General features: G+C 41.8%; 1 protein-coding gene across 4 annotated transcripts in view; it reads left to right on the forward strand.

The window, feature by feature from the left end:
* Positions 1 to 18,687, forward strand: part of MAP3K20 (mitogen-activated protein kinase kinase kinase 20) — a 150,710-nt gene that overhangs the window by 97,903 nt on the left and 34,120 nt on the right. For 2 of the 4 annotated variants that reach the window (XM_069982944.1, XM_069982945.1), the window contains exon 12: positions 12,054 to 13,898. The exons of the other annotated variants lie outside the window; for them this stretch is intronic. In XM_069982944.1, the coding sequence (XP_069839045.1) occupies positions 12,054 to 12,383 (330 nt within the window). In that variant the 3' untranslated portion in view covers positions 12,384 to 13,898. Of the gene's footprint in view, positions 1 to 12,053; positions 13,899 to 18,687 lie in introns of those variants that run through there. 4 annotated transcript variants of the gene reach the window in all.

Genomic DNA, 18,687 nt, shown 5'->3' on the forward strand with positions numbered 1-18,687 from the left:
GGCCGGATACGTACGGACCGCGAACTTACGCCCGTAGCGTACTTACGCTTCCCGAGCGATCTTCGTAGCGATCTAACAGCGGTCTTTTACTTGGAAATCTTCGCCTAGCCCCGGACACCCCACAGAACCTTTTGGATTGGAACAAAAAGCTGCCAAAATGAAGAAATCACCACTACGTACGGGACCGCATGTTACGCTACGGCCGTAAGTTACGGCATTTCCGTCTGGAAATAATGGTTTGGTTCATTTTTTACGGCGCCGCATGCGATCCGGGCGTAAGTTCGTACGTAGTGTGAACTGTGCTCCCGTAGATCGTATACTTTCCATTGTACGCAAACTACGTAAGTTTCCGGCCGCTTATTCACGGAACGCGCTACGGCTGGAAACTTACGTAGTGTGAACGTAGCCTAAGGGTGCGTTAACACCTACAGGATCCGCAGCAGATCCGCAGCAGATTTGATGGTGCACATTTGATGCTGTGTTCAGTTCTTTAAATGAAATCTGCTGCAGATCCGCAGCAGAAAATCAGCTGCGGATCCGGTAAGTGTGAACGTACCCTTAGGGTTCAAACCCACTTGCCGGATCTGCAGCAGGTCTCCTCGCTGCGTTTTTGCAGCGAGACTCACTGCAGATCCCAGCCCTATACTTTCAATAGCAGAGAAACTCGCAGCAGGGATGTACATCCCTGCTGCGATTTTGTCTGCACCCGCCCCATTAACCCCCCGGCCGCCAGACATTATAAATTACCGGGTCCCCGTTCCTGCTTGCTTCGGGGCTCCCGGTGTCTTCACGGCCCGCCCGGCCAATCAGTGCGTTGCAGCGGGGCAGCGCATTGATTGGCCGGGTGGAACGTGTCGGGAGCCGCCGAAGCAAGCAGGAGCCAAGATCAGGTAATGTATATCCTGCCCGCCCCCCTGCAGCCCCGATCGCCCCCAGTTGCACCATTGCCACCGGCCGCCGGCCGCACCATTGCCACCAGCCCCCGGCCGCACCATTGCCACCAGCCGCACGATCACCTGCAGCCCCCGGCCGCACGATCACCTGCAGCCCCCGGCCGCACGATCTCCCGCAGCCCCCAGCTGCACGATCGCCCCGGGGCTGTGTTGGCGGCCGGGGACTGCGGGCGATCGTGCGGCCGGGGACTGCGGGCGATCGTGCGGCCGGCCGCACCATTGCCACCAGCCCCCGGCCGCACCGTAGCCCCCGGCCGCACGATCACCTGCAGCCCCCGGCCGCACGATCACCTGCAGCCCCCGGCCGCACGATCGCCCGCAGCCCCCAGCCGCACGATCGCCCCGCAGCCCCCGGCCGCATGATCACCCGCAGCCCCCGGCCGCACGATCGCCCCCGGCCGCACGATCGCCGGCGGGGGGGGGCTGTGTTGGCGGCCAGGAACTGCGGGCGATCGTGCGGCCGGGGACTGCGGGCGATCGTGCGGCCGGGGGATGGGGGCGATCGTGCGGCCGGGGGATGGGGGCGATCGTGCGGCTGGGGGCGATCATGCGGCCGGGGGCTGGGGGCAATGGTGCGGCCGGGGGCTGCGGGCGATCAGGGCTGCAGGGGGGCAGGCAGGATACAGTATACATTACCGGGTCCCCGCTCCTGCTTGCTTCGGCGGCTCCCGGCACGTTCCGCCCGGCCAATCAGTGCGCTGCCCCGCCGCAGCGCACTGATTGGCCGGGCGGGCCGTGAAGACACCGGGAGCCCCGAAGCAAGCAGGAACGGGGACCCGGTAATTTATAATGTCTGGCGGCCGGGGGGTTAATGGGGCGGGGTGCAGACAAAATCGCAGCAGGGATCTACATCCCTGCTGCGATTTTGTCTTCCATTGAAAGAATAGGGGCTGAATCCGCAGCGAGTCTCGCTGCAAATACGCAGCAAGGGGACTCGCTTCGGATCCTGCAAGTGGGTTTGTACCCTTAAGCATGATTATATATATATATATATATATATATATATATATATATATATATTATATAACATTTTTAAACTACTTAAAGTCAAAAAGTCTTAACTATTTTTCAAACCTATGGATATATCTGATAGACGCAGAACCCTCTTTATCTGTTCCAGAGATAACTGACACTAGATAGAATTAGCTTTGTGACACGGCTGCAACGCTGCTGCTTTAGTTTGTCTTTTTTTTTTTTTTTTTTTTAAATAAATGTTTTTCCATGAAAAGGAAAATCTCCCCCTTAGGCTGAAAATCGCCTTATTTATCAAATGAATAAAAAAAAAAGTAATATACAGACGAGACTGGCCCTTTGGTAGGTTTTGTTACGGTGCAAGCTGAGCTGATCAAGGGTGACATTTATTGGGATATTATCACTCTGTAATGTTCTGCCAAGAGAAGGATGTCAGAAACTTTTTAGAAGAGAACGATAAATTAATTGGCTGACCTGCCAGGCAGCTGGTAGTGATGTGTGACCTCTGTTTCAGCTTCTAGATCATTGAAAGAAGGCAAGCCACATTGTGTTCCTTGCTTGAGGGAATAAATAGGGTTGTACTTACAAGAAGCATGAGCGCATCACAGGATGAAACTGTTGAGTGTTCAAAAATCGACTAGATTCCAATTAAGCCGTGCAAACCCTTTTTGGCCAAATAATGACCCTGTAGGGGATATAGACTGCAACCAAACTGTTTTATAACTTCAAAACCCGGCGCTGCTTATGATGTTACAAAGCGGACGCTAAATTATGGCTGCAACATCCTTCACTTTATTTATTTTTTGTTAATCACAATCAATGAATTTGAGCCCGGTCAGTATGTTTTTTTTTTTTTTTTTTCATATTGCGTTGTCCTGTGTTCATCTGCATACAAGGGGGTAAGCATTTTATACTGGACGGCATAGTTTGCTGATGTGAGAGGAATCCCTCCTTCTGTCACATTGTGATCACAGGGTGTGAATAGGTTGTCAGGGCAGCCGGGGGCCTAACGAAAAACCCTAAGGCCTGCCATGTGTAGTTGCCCATTAGTCTGAGCCAGAGGCAGGACCTAATAGGCTACCTGTCAATTTTAGGCTAGCTTCATACCACGTAAAGATGACAGCCATCTTTTATTACAATTGCCATCATTGTTCAAATAACGTTTGTTATTTAAAAAATAATGGACTTTATTTAATAAATAGACATGTGTGCCGTGCCATTGGTATGAAAGTCAGCCGCCATTTTTACGTAGTGTGAACCTAGCCCTAGGGCCAGTTCACACTACGGAATCGAATCCTGCTTGCTATCTCATTCAACTTGAAGCCTTGTGCACCTCCATTCCCCGTGCCTCTCTGCTCTAAGAATTGACATGTCAATTCTTTGAGCAGAGGCAGGACCGCAAGCGGGCATTCCAAGCGGAATTTTTCTGCCGATTCCGGATGTGAACGGGCCCTTACACTGACAGACTATGGTCACATGACTTTTTTTCTGTCCATTTTCTAGTTCAGACCCTTTTGGGTGTGATTCTTTTTTCAAGGTACATTGAATTTAGTAGTAAAGACGGCGAAAGGACGATGAAAAAAAAAAATGTGTGAACAACTAAAAATAACATTCGTTGTTTGCTAAATAATGGCCATAAATAATAATCAGGAACATTAATTTGACGTCCGCGCAAACATGTCCAATGTCCTTGATTCAATACACTGTGTATTGGACGTTATTATTATTATTTTTTTTAGGTGAACGCCTTTTCCCTTTTTTTACACAGTGTGAATATAGCCATAGGCATACACAAGCATTGCATTGTATTACATATGTGATTACATGGTCACTAAAAAAAATTTAAAAAGCCATATCCAAAAGTCATATATTATGGTTCCAAAGCTTATTAACTATAACCTGTAATATAATTACACTCCAAGAAATTATTCAGGCCACTTATACACTCTTGTAGTTCACCATGACCACTGCCCTTAAATTAAAGAGTCTCCTATGTTGGAAACTTATTTTCTCTCTAGATGTAGATCTTATCCTCTACATCTTACTGTTGGTATAAATAGATCATTAGAGAGGTCTTTATGCCTCCCCCCGATACATTTACACAAGGATTTTTAGGTTGCCCCTTTTTTTCTTTTTTTTTTCAAAGCTAAATAACTTTTTGTACTAAGCTTTGGGTGCCGTAGTCCTCCTATTCCTTGTATTACTCTGGTTTCCAGTCTTACAACCCTATCTATCAATACTATGACGTTCTTATCCCTGGGGCCCAAAACTGTAGATTATATTTAGCCTAATATAGTGTCATTGGTGTCATTTCAATAAAAAACATGAGCAGCCATGTGCATAATAGGTTTGAAAATCACTTTGCGGAAATTATCCAGGCAGATTTTTAGAGAAAAAAACCTCTGGGACATAAAAATAATAAATATAACATAGGGTCAAGATAGCGATCGGCACCATTCAGAGACATATGGCAAAGAAATGTGTCCACGCTAGGAAGGTTGTAACCCCACATTTTAGGTAGCCTTCGGTTGTGCTCACTGTCCGAAAATCAGCATCAATTTATACAGTAGAAAGTAGGAATACAGGACACTCACTGCATTATAGCAATCTTCTTTATTTCTTCATTAAAATACATCTTCAATGGGTATAGCATTTAGGATAGACGTTAGTACAATGGATAAGCTGATCTATTGTAAAAGCATCGATCCCGACTGCAATAGCCATGTGGATGAAGAAATAACAAAGATTGGTTTAATGCAGTGAGTGCCCTGTATTCCTACTTTCTACTGTATAAAAAAAAAAAAAAAAAAAAAAAAAGCGCATTTTTAACCTCTTTACAAATGGTTTTATTTTGGGGCCTGCAAAATGTTAAGAAAACTGCAGTATTTTTGCCTTCTTTTTTATTTTAATCAATTTGTTACAAATTTGCCCATTTTACATACGAACGCAGAAGATTGTAGGCAGAAAAAGACCACTGGGTCCATCTAGTCTGCCCTTTTAGGCTGGGTTCACACTACGTATATTTCAGTCAGTATTGTGGTCCTCATATTGCAACCAAAACCAGGAGTGGATTAAAAACACAGAAAGGCTCTGTTCACACAATGTTGAAATTGAGTGGATGGCCGCCATATAACGGTAAATAACGGCCATTATTTCAATACAACAGCCGTTGTTTTAAAATAGCAGCAAATATTTGCCTTTTTTTTTTTTTTTTTTTTTAAGAGTCACAATAGGGCAATTTTAATTAAAATTATTAGCAAAAATAATTACTTTGAAAAAAAAGTAAAACATTAGAAAAGCTAAATAAACATGCATATCGTTGTGATTTGACTGGAGTATAGAATAATGATATCATGTCAGTTTTACTGTAAAGTGCAATATGTAGACACAGGAAACCCCTGAAAGGTACAAAATTGCATTTCCCCCCCTCAATTTTACCCCATATATAAAATATTTTGGGGGTTCTGTTATACATTTCATGCTAGCTTAAAAGGTGCCAGTACAAAGTAAATTTCCTGAAAATAATAAGCCCTTACATGACCCTGTAGATAGAGAAATAAAGGCGCTATAGCTCTTAGGCCTCATTCACACCATCTGTGCCACGCCCCCCACCTCGATCCACGCCACGATGACTGAAGGAATATCGCAGCACGGATCCCCCAACAAAAGTGCAGCGCCCCCTCGCCACCCGGCAGCAGAGACGACAGTAGCGCAGAAGCCAACCACCCGCCCACTCGCCAAACGCCAGCCGGCTCAATTGTTCACCGGCATGGGGGGAGTAGGCGAGCAGCCGTCCCCTGCGCCCCCGCCACCTCCGCCACCGGGCGGCAGGGGATCATGTGCCTTCATTTGAATGGTTCCTAAAATTGTCAGTGGTAGCGGATCCGCGACCACAGACAATTTTACGGGACATGTGAATGAAGCCTTAAAAGGCAAAAACGAAAAAACAAAAATGCAAAAATGAATATTGGCCTGGTCATTTAGGCCATTTTGGGCTGGTTTATTAAGGGTTTAATGCAAACCTTCTTTAGAAAATCTTCAGTGTATCCACCTCTGTGTGAATATTCTCTTGGTGTGTGGGTTTTTGGGGTTGCCATTAAATGGCGGCCATCCACTCAATTACAACATTATGTGAACAGATCCTTTCTGTGTTTTTAATCCCCTCCTGGTTTTGGTTGCAATATGGACCGCAATACTGATTGAAATATACGAAGTGTGAACCCAGCCCAAGAAGGTAAATACTAAAAGGGCAGACTAGATGGACCCAGTGGTCTTTTTCTGCCGACAGTCTTCTATGCTTCTATTTAAAATGGGTGAACAAATCGATAAAAAATGCAAAAATACAGCAGTACTTTAAAACCAGCCTTAGGCTAGCTTCACACAACTTCTTTTTTTTGTCCGTTCGATGGCCGAATTTGTGGACGTCCATGATTTCAAGGTCAAATAACGTCCGTTATTTTGAAATTACGGACGTTATTTGACCTCAAAATGACAGTCCACAAAGGTGACTGTCTAACGGCCCAAAAAATGTGTGAATCTAGCCTTACAAAAAGTTAAAACACATCAGTTTTTTTAAATATTTTAAATTACAGATGTAGTTTTATATTTACTGCATAAAAAAAGGGAATGAAAACAGAAAATGGCTGATAAGTAATGCAGTGTACATAAACCGTCTCTTATTTGTGGGTAGATTACTCACTGTTAATAGCGCTCAAATGGGGTTAAAACTTCAATGAATAATTCACCTGGTATGGTATGCACAGAATAATCTGTCTGCATTGAAGATTAATTTCAGAATCATTAGGTTTTTCCTTGCGTAAAAATAATCTACTAGATGTGTCCAGATACAAGTGTGTAATTATGGCAGTATGAAGCGGAACAAAAGTACACGTAAAGTTTCCAGCGCCGCGATTGCTGTGTAACTCTGGTAGAGGCACATTGATTAGAATGAACGGCTTGATTACTCTTCTCTCATATAATGAATTAATTAGTGCCCCGGAACGTTGGGCTTGAAGTATGATAAAAGTATGGAAATTTATATCGCACACTATAAACTTTAGAGAATTGTGTTTTGAACTTGTCGGATTATTATGGTTTACTGTTGTTGTTTTTCTTTTTTTTGTCTTTTGTTTTTGGTATAAACTGAAAGAAAAAATTTAGATTTGTATAGAGTTTTGAACAGATGATGAGCTTATATCACTGATGGCCCATCCTCTGGATTGGCCAACAATAGGTGATCGGAGAGTTCTCGACACCCATTACTTGCGCTGATCGGCTGTTCTGCACAGCTGTGACACCGGGATGTACAGTATATAGAGACTGAAGCATTGGCTCTGTACATTGTGAAGTACCAGAGCCAGGTTACTGTAGATCAACCGCTTATTAATGTGAATGGGAGCTGAGTATAGGCCATCAGTGAAGTTTGCCTGGAAAAAACTTTTTGGGGTGTGGCCAAATCTAGGTAAAAGGGTCTGTTACTTTTCTAAAAACAAGAACACGCCTTTCCAGAAGTTGCATTGAAGTGAATAGGGTTGAGCTGCAGTAACAATCACAACCCATTTTTTCCTATGCTGTACATTTCTTTTGGAGAATTAAAGAATACCTGTGGTCAGTATTGAAATTAGTTTTTGGTGTTTTTTTTTTTTGTATTCTGTAGCTTCCCTATTTCTCTTCCTAGGATTTTACTATTTGGTTAACTATCTGAATAGTCTGATAATCAGCTGTCAGCACATACATCCCCTCTTATACAGGGAGATGTGGAGCTGACAGCTTTAGGCTTGACATAAAAGCCCGATCAGCTGATGAAGGAGCATTAACATATTGGCCTTTTCACCCCATGTAATAGGGCCCCTACAGTTTTCTTGGAGCCCACTACATCTCCAGTTTCTTGGGTAATGACAGAATATCAATTATGCCAATCGTACCACTGGCGTCTCCCATCTGCATAGTTAACGTAGCTTCAGACCAGTTTATAATGCTGTGATATTTTTTTACCATAAACATTGTGGTTGTATTTTGGCATCACAAACCTCAAACTTTTTACTTGATCAAATTGTGGGATATTTAACGGGTATCTTTGCCGTGATTCTGGGTTGAATCCTAATAAGCCGATAGAATTGATACCCTAAAATAAAGGGGGAATCCAGTCAATAGGATATTTCATTGTAATGTATGTGGTCTCGGACTGCCGCTGATTTGTAAAACAAAAGATATCTTTTATGATTTAAATTTTTTTACTTCCCCTTTAAGAACCACCTCTATTTGTGGTCAGGGCATATTATAGGTTCCCTCTAGAGATGAGCGAACCTGCCGAGGTTCGAGTTCGTATGAACCTGAACTCTCGGTGTCTGATTCCAACTGTCTGCCCGCTCCGTGAAGAGGATGGATACAGCCAGAGGACCACCTGGAAAACTGGGATACAGCCATAGCCATAGGCAGGCAGTCCTCCGGCTGTATCCACCCTCTTCACGGAGGCTGCAAACAGCGGGAATCAGACGCCGAGAGTTCAGGTTCATACGAACTCGAACCTCGGCAGGTTCGCTCATCTCTAGTTCCCTCATAATAATAATAAGCCCTAAGCTCTTAAATATTATTAAAGGAAGTGGGTTTTTCATTGATCAAGGAAATGATCAAAATCTGAAATCCATCATTGCTTTGCCCCAGATTCTCAAAAAGATTCTCCTCCTAAGTATTCCCAATTGCGGCTGTCCTGCATGAACTGCATGTTGTGTGCTTTTATACCAAAATGTAACCAGTTAATACCTTGCTAACATGTCTCACTCGTATATTTCTCTTCAGTTGTTCAAAAATTGACAAATAAAGTTTTTCCCCGACTGCTTGTGACTCCTAAATTCTTTTTAACCAAACAACTTTTAGATCATATTTGCCCGCCTGCATGCTTTCTCTAAATATATGCAAGTCTCCCTGGTCCTCAAGGCATCTGCACAGGTACAGGGACAGAGAGGAGGGAGATGCAGCTGCAGTTTATCACTCAGTTAGGGAAACAACAAGATAGGGAGAAGAGAGAGAGCACATCTGATTAGAGCTCACCCTTTCAGTAGGCTTGTTCAGATGTGCCCCCTTAAAGGGGTACAGAGGAATAAAAATAGTTTTTAAATCAACTGGTGTCAGAAAAATATACGGATTTGTGAGTTACTTCTATTTAAAAATCTTAAGTCTTACAGTACTTATCAGCTGCTGTATGTCCTACAGAAAGTGGTGTATTATTTCCAGTCTGACACAGTGCTAGAGCAGTAGCATGTCTAGAGCAGTAGCAAAATCCCAATAGAAAACCATTCTGGACATTCTATGACTCGGACAGAGCTGGCAGCAGAGAGCACCGTGTCAGACTGGAAAAAGTACACCACTTCCTGCAGGACATACAGCAGCTGATAAGTACTGCAAGGTCTGTTTTTTTAAATAGAACTAATTTACAACTTTGTATAATTTTCTGATATCATTTGATTTTTTTTTTTACTTTGGAGTACCCCTTTAACCTAACCTAAGCTCACCAACTTTACAAACAGAACTTAGCTATAAGGACTGTACTACTTGAGTAATTCTAGGTAATTTACAATACAACATATTGTCATTTGCTTAATCATTTACTCAACTTTAAGATTGGTTAGCACTACTGTAGTACAGAATTCATAAGAGGGATTGAACCAGTTAAAGTGTCACTGTCGTGAATTCTTTTTTTTGCAGAAATCAATAGTCCAGGCGATTTTAAGAAACTTTGTAATTGGGTTTATTAGCCGAAAAATGCATTTTTATCATGAAAAAGCAGTTTGAAGCTCTCTCCCCTGTCTTCATTGTTCTACTATGGAGAGAGCTAAATAAAAGACCAAAACAGGGCAACAAAGAGTTAATCTACAAATACCTCACCCTCTATTTCCACTGACAGTCACCACTGACCTCTCTGAGCTCTGATTACAGCTGTCACCCAGCTCTGTGCCTGTAATCCTCTGTTATCTGCTTTCTGCTGCCGTCTAACTCCCTCCTTCCTCCTCCCCCCTTCCCTCTCTATAGGAATAGACAGAGTGTGACTCATGCAACAAGTCACAATTTTCAGATTTTTTGCAGTGAATGGAAAAGAGGAAGGAGGGGGGGACCTGGGAAAAGGCTTTTTAAATGCAGATAATGGCATATTTGGCTAATAAACCCAATTACAAAGTTTCTTAAAATCGCCTGGATTATTGATTTCTGCAAAAAACAAAAAAACACGACAGTGATGACTACTTAGTAGATGAATGTTGTGGCTAACCTCCCATAGTCTGCCACCTTCATTAGTTCTTCAGAAGTCTCACCAAGAAGATTAAGGCATTATTTATCTAGTACAAGTGAGAGAGACATATAATGCCCAGATAGTCATTTCTAACAATTTTTTATAATGATTTTGAATTAGATTTTGGCATTTTAAAAGTCACAGGTTGCTGTGCCGCTACAGCCTTTTGCCTCCTTGCGAGATTAAAGCTTAGAGCAGGACCTGCATGCTTAGCCAATCACCAGCCAGGACAGGACACTGCTGCGGGCAGTGATTGCTGAGCGGTCAGCTACTGTTCTTATCTTGGAAACAGGCAGAAGAGCAGAGGAGGACCAGAAGCAGCAGTGCAGCAATCATTTGTTAAAAGTTTTTTGAAACAGCAGTTACACTCACTTTACAGCAGAAGAATAAATATTGCATATCCCTACATTCACCGACATAATAATTAAATTGGTGGAATTCAGGTCAGCCACCTCATGACTAATTGATATTTTTTTTATTCATGGATAATAAATAATGTGGTTCCTTAAAGGAGAAGTCCGGCAAAAAAACTTATTAAAGTATTGTATTGCCCCCCAAAAGTTATACAAATCACCAATATACACTTATTACGGGAAATGCTTATTAAGTGCTTTTTTTCCCTGCACTTACTATTGCATCAAGGCTTCTATTCCTGGATAACATGGTGATGTCACTTTCTGGATAACATGGTGATGTCACGACCCGACTCCCAGAGCTGTGCGGGCTGTGGCTGCTGGAGAGGATGATGGCAGGGGGACACTGAGGGACACAGGGCACTGGAGGGACACTGAGCATCCCTCTGCCATCATCCTCTCCAGCAGCCACAGCCCGCACAGCTCTGGGAGTCAATGACATCACCATGTTATCCAGGAAGTGACATTACCATGTTATCCAGGAAGTGACATCACCATGTTATCCAAGAAGTGACATCACCATGTTATCCAGGAAGTGAAGCCTTGATGCAGTAGTAAGTGCAGGGAAAAAACACTTTATAAGCATTTCCCATAATAAGTGTATATTGGTGATTTGTATAACTTTTGTGGGGCAATACAATACTTTAATAAAAATTTTCACCGGACTTCTCCTTTAAGATAAACCAACAAATCACATAGGTGAATTGTAAAATCAATAAAAGTCACTTTCCCTTATTTATTTTTTTTAAATAAACTAATGCCTAAATATATTTTAATCGCCTTTCATATCCATTGACACAACCGCGACTGGCGGCCAAATGGATAACATCAGTAAAGGCTCTTTACACAGGCCAACTGGCGCCCAATAACAAGTGTTCCTACAAACGCTCATTTGGCCAATAATCTGCCTGTGTACAAGATCCCTAAGGTCAACATGTCACTGCTCTGGCTCATGATTGGATGCTCCGGGTCACATGCTAAGTTGACACATCAACAGCAATGTAAACAAAGGGCCAGGGAACCATCTGGGGATTAAAAAGTTGATTAATTTTTTTTTTTTTAATTAATTTCAACATGTCTATGTAGTTGGAAAACCCTTTAAGCGACAGATCAGAACTTCTGATGACCGTAGCCTTTACCTTGTGATTACACCACCTAAGTTTTTTTTATTATCATTATCAAAGCTTTTCTTTTCTTTTTTCTCTTCTTTTAACATGTCTTCCCTAATAATACACACACAAAAATCATATAGAAACACAATCAAAGGCCAAGTGGGAAATCTGATGACTTCTTACTTGTGTTGATTCACTAATTATTTTACTTTCCATTTGCTGCCAACTAATCCAGTATATTTACGGATCTTTTGATTTATATTGATTTTAACTTTTCCTTTTTTCCTTCTGTCCTTTCCATCTTTTTTTTTTTTAATAGCTTTTTCTTCCTATTGCTCCAAGAATTTCTCAGAAGTGTTTCTTTGAATCTAAAACAGAGGAGTCAAACAGCGCAGAGATGTCATGTCAGATCACAGCCACCAGTAACGGGGAGGTAGATAACGTGAACAAAAGCCTACAGGCCATGATGAAGGGCTTCGGCAATATGTTCGACATGGGAGATGTAGGACCTGTCCTGCATTCTGGAATGCAAATTAACATGCAAGCCAAGCAGAACTCCAGCAAAACCACCTCTGTCAGGAAAGGAAAGAAGATCAACATGGCCATCGGCTTCAATGATCTTGATTGGTCGGATGACAGTAGTGAATGAAAACACTGTTTTAGCAAATGTCATGTTTTTTTTGTTTTTTTTTTTGAACTTTTCATAATGTGTGAATCACAAAGTCAACCAGTTTTGGCTTTTGTAATAAAAAAAAAATTGCTTCTGTATAGTGTTTAGTGGACTTGCTGAACTGCTTGATTCTCCAATCCCGAACACTCAGCATTGACTCCTGGGGGTTGGAGAAGTTTGGTGCCGCCCTGTCATAAACCATGGATACAACTTATGGCCTATGGCTGTATCCATGTTTTCCAGGACTCCCTAGTAGGCTTGATCGAACATCGGGAAAAGCTAGGTTTGATTGAACTCGAACCTAGCCGGACCTTCTGCCTTTTCATTGCTGATGTCTTCCCGGTCCTTGCGGAAGGAGGAGACATCCCTGGGACCGCCTGGAATTCCGGGATTTCGCCTATGTAATAGGCTGTTTCACAGAACAACCAAGCCAAATTCTAGGATAGCAGCTCTATAGGTGTATAGAGTCTAGTAAACAGTGGTCTAACTAGCGTACATGATGCTCAGCCTCCTCATTAATGCAGATCAAAGGCTAGCAAACAGTGGTCTGACTAGCATGCACACTGCTTTACCTACTCACACAGGCAGAGTCATGGAGGTCTGGCAGTGGCTCCCCCTAGGTAATAGGCTGTTACCCGGAATTCCAGGATGTCTCCTCCTGGTCCGACTAGGTTCGAGTTCGATCGAACCTAGCTTTCCCCGATGTTCGAACAAGCCTACTCCCTAGAGCAGAATCCAACTTCTCCATGCCCCAAAAGTCAAGCATTTAGGTTTGGAGAACGTTGCCAAACCCGATCAGTTTGGCAAGTCCACTCAACACTACTCTTGTCTACACACTTTTTTTTTATAGGTCAGTTTTATGTGAAAATAATTTCATTGTAAGTTGTTGCATTTGCTTTTATTTGGCGTCCAACTTGAAACACAGTGTCATTTCTTAAGAAATGGAAAAAAAATATATAAAAAAGTTTGTGTAATTGTTTGTGGTTCCCAAATAAAATTTTCTTTTTGTGTAATTGTTACCATTGTATAGTTGTGTTGGCTGGCAAACACCTCAGTGCCAGCTGTAGTTTGTGTATGTTCATTTTTGCCAATGGATTAACTTTCCGAGCCGGAATATTCTGCTGATAATGTTATTTATTAGGATGTGAGATCAGGGCTCTACTAACACTTCTATGGAGGAACTTCATATTTATGATCGCAAATGGATTTACTGTGATGCAAGATGAATATATCTCAGCATTTTCTATAGGGTTTTTGTGCTGCCAAAATACAAATACATTCACGCAGCCGGTGATACTAGTAGCTTGAGAATTGTAAATATGTTTTGTTGTTTTTATAGTAAGTCATAAAAGTAAGGATGTTCTAAAAAAATGTAAGGTTAACGAATATACTTGGATCTGTTTTACTGCTCATTGGATTTACAGTAGGAATGGGTCTACGGTTATGTCATTGTCATTTCATTACCATTACTAATTAAAAACAAGTTCTTTGGGCTTTGTGTATGTCTTCTTTTTAAGATCATGAATCAGGTTGGATATTTTGAACACATTGATGACACACATTTGATGACGGGTACACTTTAACCATTTTATAAATACTTTCTAAGTTAAGGGGGTATTCTGGCAAATAAATTTTATTTTTCCTTTTACATTTTTACACCAAGTGATACAGCCCCTCTGCTGCCAATAATGGCTGTCAGGAACTGCAGGGCTGCTGAAGCCCTGATTCCAACACAGTTAGATATCACTAGTGCTGCTGCATGCAACTTTAGCAATAATGAGCCTAATGTCTACTCTAATGCGTATTAGTGTCAGTGTCAGTAGCACTGTAACCTGTAGCAAAATGAGCAGTTATTGACACTTATCACAGCTCGCTCTGGGGCACTAAACTGTGGCTGCCACGCTAGTGACACAGGCTGCTTCCCCAAGTGTAGTGTCCATTCTGATTTTAATATTTATTTGAATAGACATCAGGAGAGACTTAGCATTTGTAAGGCTGCATGTAGCAGTACTAGTGATATGTAACAATACCAGGGCTTGAGCAGCCCTACAGTTTCCGACACAATCACTGGTGGTAGAAAAGGGGTCATGTTGACCCTTACTGCTGCTACTCACTGTAACATATTTAAAAATATATATATTTACATTTTCTTTAATAAAGTTATATTACTAAGTTCTATATATTTGTTAAATAAATATTAAAAAATATATCTTTATTTTACAGCATAGCCCTTTAATTTGTAATTGAATACCATTTTCTACAAAATCTCCTGGGGGCATTGTTACTTGCATCCGAAGCCTATACACTGTTTCAGAACCAGTACTTCTCATGTTCTTTAGGATTACCCGGACTAGACACATTGTAGAAAACCTTCAGCTATGAGATGCATATAGTCTGTAAGGGATTTTAGGGTCAATAAGGTGGTAAATATGGTACCATACTATTTTTTTTTAGGGTCAATAAGGAAATGCATTTGTATCTATGGGCTCTTTTAATGATTAATGATTGTATCTATGGGCTGTTTTAATGGGCTCTGCATTTGATTAACTAGTCTTCCCAAGGGTCAATTATCATGCCGGCCGGGCCACAAACTATGACGCCCAGGGTAATGTGTGGCAATTGATGATTTTAATCTGACCAGTTACCCAGCATTTTCTTGTTCTTCGGCTGATCACTGGCCCTTCTACCCGGTCCAACTATCGCATTACAATGAATGCTAATTTGGATGATAATCGACCGGTGTATTGGAACCTTATTAGGCAAAGTTCACACAACGTCTATTTTCAATTAATCACGGCCGTTGTTGCAAATTGCAACACTAGCCGTGATTAATTGAAAATATACATTGCATTGTAGTCTATGGAATCCCAGCCAGAGTGTATACACTCTGGCCGGAATTCCTTGCAGACGCACCAAAAACTGATATGTCAGTTTTGTGCGGCCGCTATTCATTGAATAGCAGCCGCACAAAACTCACTGTGCACACAATGTAAAGTGCAGCTCCGGCTGCACTTTACATTGTGTGCTATGGGTAATTAGAATGTGGGCACACCCAAATGCGCCCACATCCCAATTCAAAAGAAATGAAGTTCATCCGGCTGGTACTGCAGTACTGCACTTCACTGACACCGGCCATTCGGTGTCACAGAGCGTCTGGTGTCTTACGTTGTGTGAACCTGGTCTTACACTGCATGAATCTTATGCATGTGCACAACCCTTCCCAGTCACTTTGCATGGCAGGATATGTAGTTTTTGCCAACCGTAGACACAGTTGCACAATGAAGACAACTTTGAAAAAGAAGAAAAAAAACGGTATGCGCTTAGAATAGGGAGTAAAGTAAAAAATTTAAATTGAGATAAGAATTGCTGCTAACTTCAGTCTTCGTTTAATAAATAAAATTGCTTATAACAGGTAAACTTATTTTGTGGTTCTTCAACCTTCATCAGATTGTGTATGACATACATGATCTTTAAAAGGGGAGGACCATGAAATGTGTAACTATGAATGGCATACATGATCCAATGATGGGGGATGACCCTGCAACATGTCACCATGTATGGCAAACATGATCTGATAAAGGGGGAAGACCCTGAAACATGCTACCTTGTATGGCATACATGATCTGATAAAGTGGGGGGACCCTAAAACATGATATCTTGTATGGCATACATGTTCCAGTAACGGTGGAGGACCCTGCAACATGTCCCTATGTATGACATACATGATATGCCGAAAGGGGATGACCCTGAAACATGATATCGTGTATGGCTCACATGATCCAATGAGTCACTCATATTCTAAAGCCCCGTTCCCACTGAGCAAAACTAACGGAATTCCGCGGAGGAATTGTCCGCCGCGGAATGCCATTAGCCTTCCCGCTCATAATGGGAGTCCATGGGAGGAGCGCGCTCCTGCCCTGTCCGAGGCTAATGGCATTGTCCGCCGCGGAATTCCTCTAGTTTTGTTCAGTTGGAACGGGGCCTAACACTTGCCAATTTTTAAACTCATCAATTTCAAGAGCTGATGGTTCACTTGCTGCCTCCACCTTTTTGTGCCATTATGTTTACAGTGCTGTCGGCTATGTACAGTGCAGTGTTAACCACCATCTATAAGCCCCATTTGGGCACATGGACGTTATGATGTGTAAGGTACTAATAAAGAGGTGCTGTCAATCACATTACAGCACCACCCACCTTCAGCTGCTCACATTGTAAACAGTACTGTAGTTTACTGTAGCAAGTAATACTTGGCTAAATATTACGTCAGTCATAAAATAACATATTTCATGCTAACCGGACAACTTTCACATAATTTTACTTGCTTTCCTTCATAGCATAAGTTTCTTGTTATGCAAAAAAAAAAAAATTTTTGAAAAGAAGGCCCCCTTTATACCACGGTTCTAAGCCCGGCAGCACCGGATCCTGTTCATTTTAAGCCCTTTCACTTTTCTTCGCTAATAACATTCAACATTTTAGTCTTGTCTGTTTCCCGGTAATTAAACGCCGCAGGTCCTGGCAATACAGATTACCCTTCTTTAATACATTCTTCAAGCGGTTGTCTTGCATTGAGCCTTCCGTGTACGGATAGGATTCCTCGCCACTTCTCAATCCCCCGATCTGTCATGCTGTATTAAGAAGCATTACAGCATAGTTAAGTATTGTGTTCCTCTAATCAGGCGCTTTCAATGCTCTTAATGAATTTCTACTTTGCTTTAAATTGAAGAGAACATATTTATTTTCTTGTATTAGGAATGGCAGATTATCCAGTGGTTTCAGTATTACGGGACAAAGCAATTTACTGTTATTAGACGGATTACTTTCTGCAGCGTGCGGCTAATCACTCCTCATTAGAATGTATGTCAAACATACAGAACTTTGGAGATAGTGGCAGTATAGAAGGAATTGCCTATTGCTAAGAGATCTTTGCTTTAGTCTTCATAGCCTTAGGCTAGGTTCACACTTTGTAAAAACAACGGTCGTATTTCATAACAACGGCCGTAGTTGTGCAAGCACAACACAACACGTAGTTGTGTTTGCATAACTATGGCCGTTGTTATGAAATACGGCCGTTGTTTTTACGTAGTATGAACCTGGCCTTAGTCCACTAAAAACCCAATAATTCACCTGAATTGCAGTTATCTTTAATGCCTCACAGCTGCTGCCCCTAAAACCTGAGATATGGAGGTATGTTTTTATAAAGAAGATCAGAGAGGTTTTTTCCTTAAAGGGGTTGCTCACTGAAAAATGTTCTTCTAGATTGCCAGAAAGTGCCCGAAATTAGTAATTTACCTCTATTAAAATTTTTTTGAGTCTTCCTGTACTTATCAGCTGCCGTATGTCCTGCAGGAAGTGGTGTATTCTCTCCAGTCTTACACAGTGCTCTCTGCTGCCACCTCTGTCCATGTCAGAAACTGTCCAGAGCAGTAGAAAATCCCCATGAAAAACCTTTCCTGCTCTACAGACTTTTTTAATAGAAGTAAATTACAAATCTCTGGCACTTTGAAAGATTTTTTTTTCTGAACTAAAAAATAAAGTGATAAGAACTTCAGCGTTTACACTCATTAGAGCTGAAGTGTCTGTTGGGCGTATTCCAACATAGCCCATCTTTGGCTGACATGGATGACCCCTCCGACCATCCATAGGATGACCTATCCTACCATCCGACGTCCGTCCAAAGAATTAACAGGTTAATTCTTTGGACGGACAGCGGAATCCTCCCGACAATAGAATGGAGTCTATGGCACAGGTGTAGACGCGCATGACAACTAAGTACTGTATGCATGACAACTAAGAAAGAGTTTCCTTTTTTTTTAGTTTCCTTGTAGATTTATACACAATAAATTCATTCTGACCACTATGTCTTAATTTTACGTTTTTTTTTTTTTTTTAAACAACCCCCCAAGTGAAACAAAACAGGACATTTCCATAAAGCTTCAGTTTCCATTAAATCAGCCTCACTGGCTATAGCAAAATAATATTAGCCTAATGATAACCATTAGAAGCCATAAAGGTGACCTCTGTGTTACATTTTATGCTATTAGATGTCTACACGCAATTATAAGAGTGGGAATTCGGACGTGATACTGACTTTGAGCGCAGGGCTTTTAGCATATCCTTCTACTTACGCCATGCAAAATGCACCATATATGTATTTTTAACCATCGTTTAATGGAAATATAGAACTGCTGATAGGAATGACAGCAATCACAATTCTCCTTGCATTTTATTTTTTTTTTCTCCTGAATGCATAATTGGATAATCATAGTAAAAAGCAATTCAGGAA

This window comes from Dendropsophus ebraccatus, chromosome 9 (assembly GCF_027789765.1).
Source record: "Dendropsophus ebraccatus isolate aDenEbr1 chromosome 9, aDenEbr1.pat, whole genome shotgun sequence".
Classification (NCBI taxonomy): Eukaryota; Metazoa; Chordata; class Amphibia; order Anura; family Hylidae; genus Dendropsophus; species Dendropsophus ebraccatus.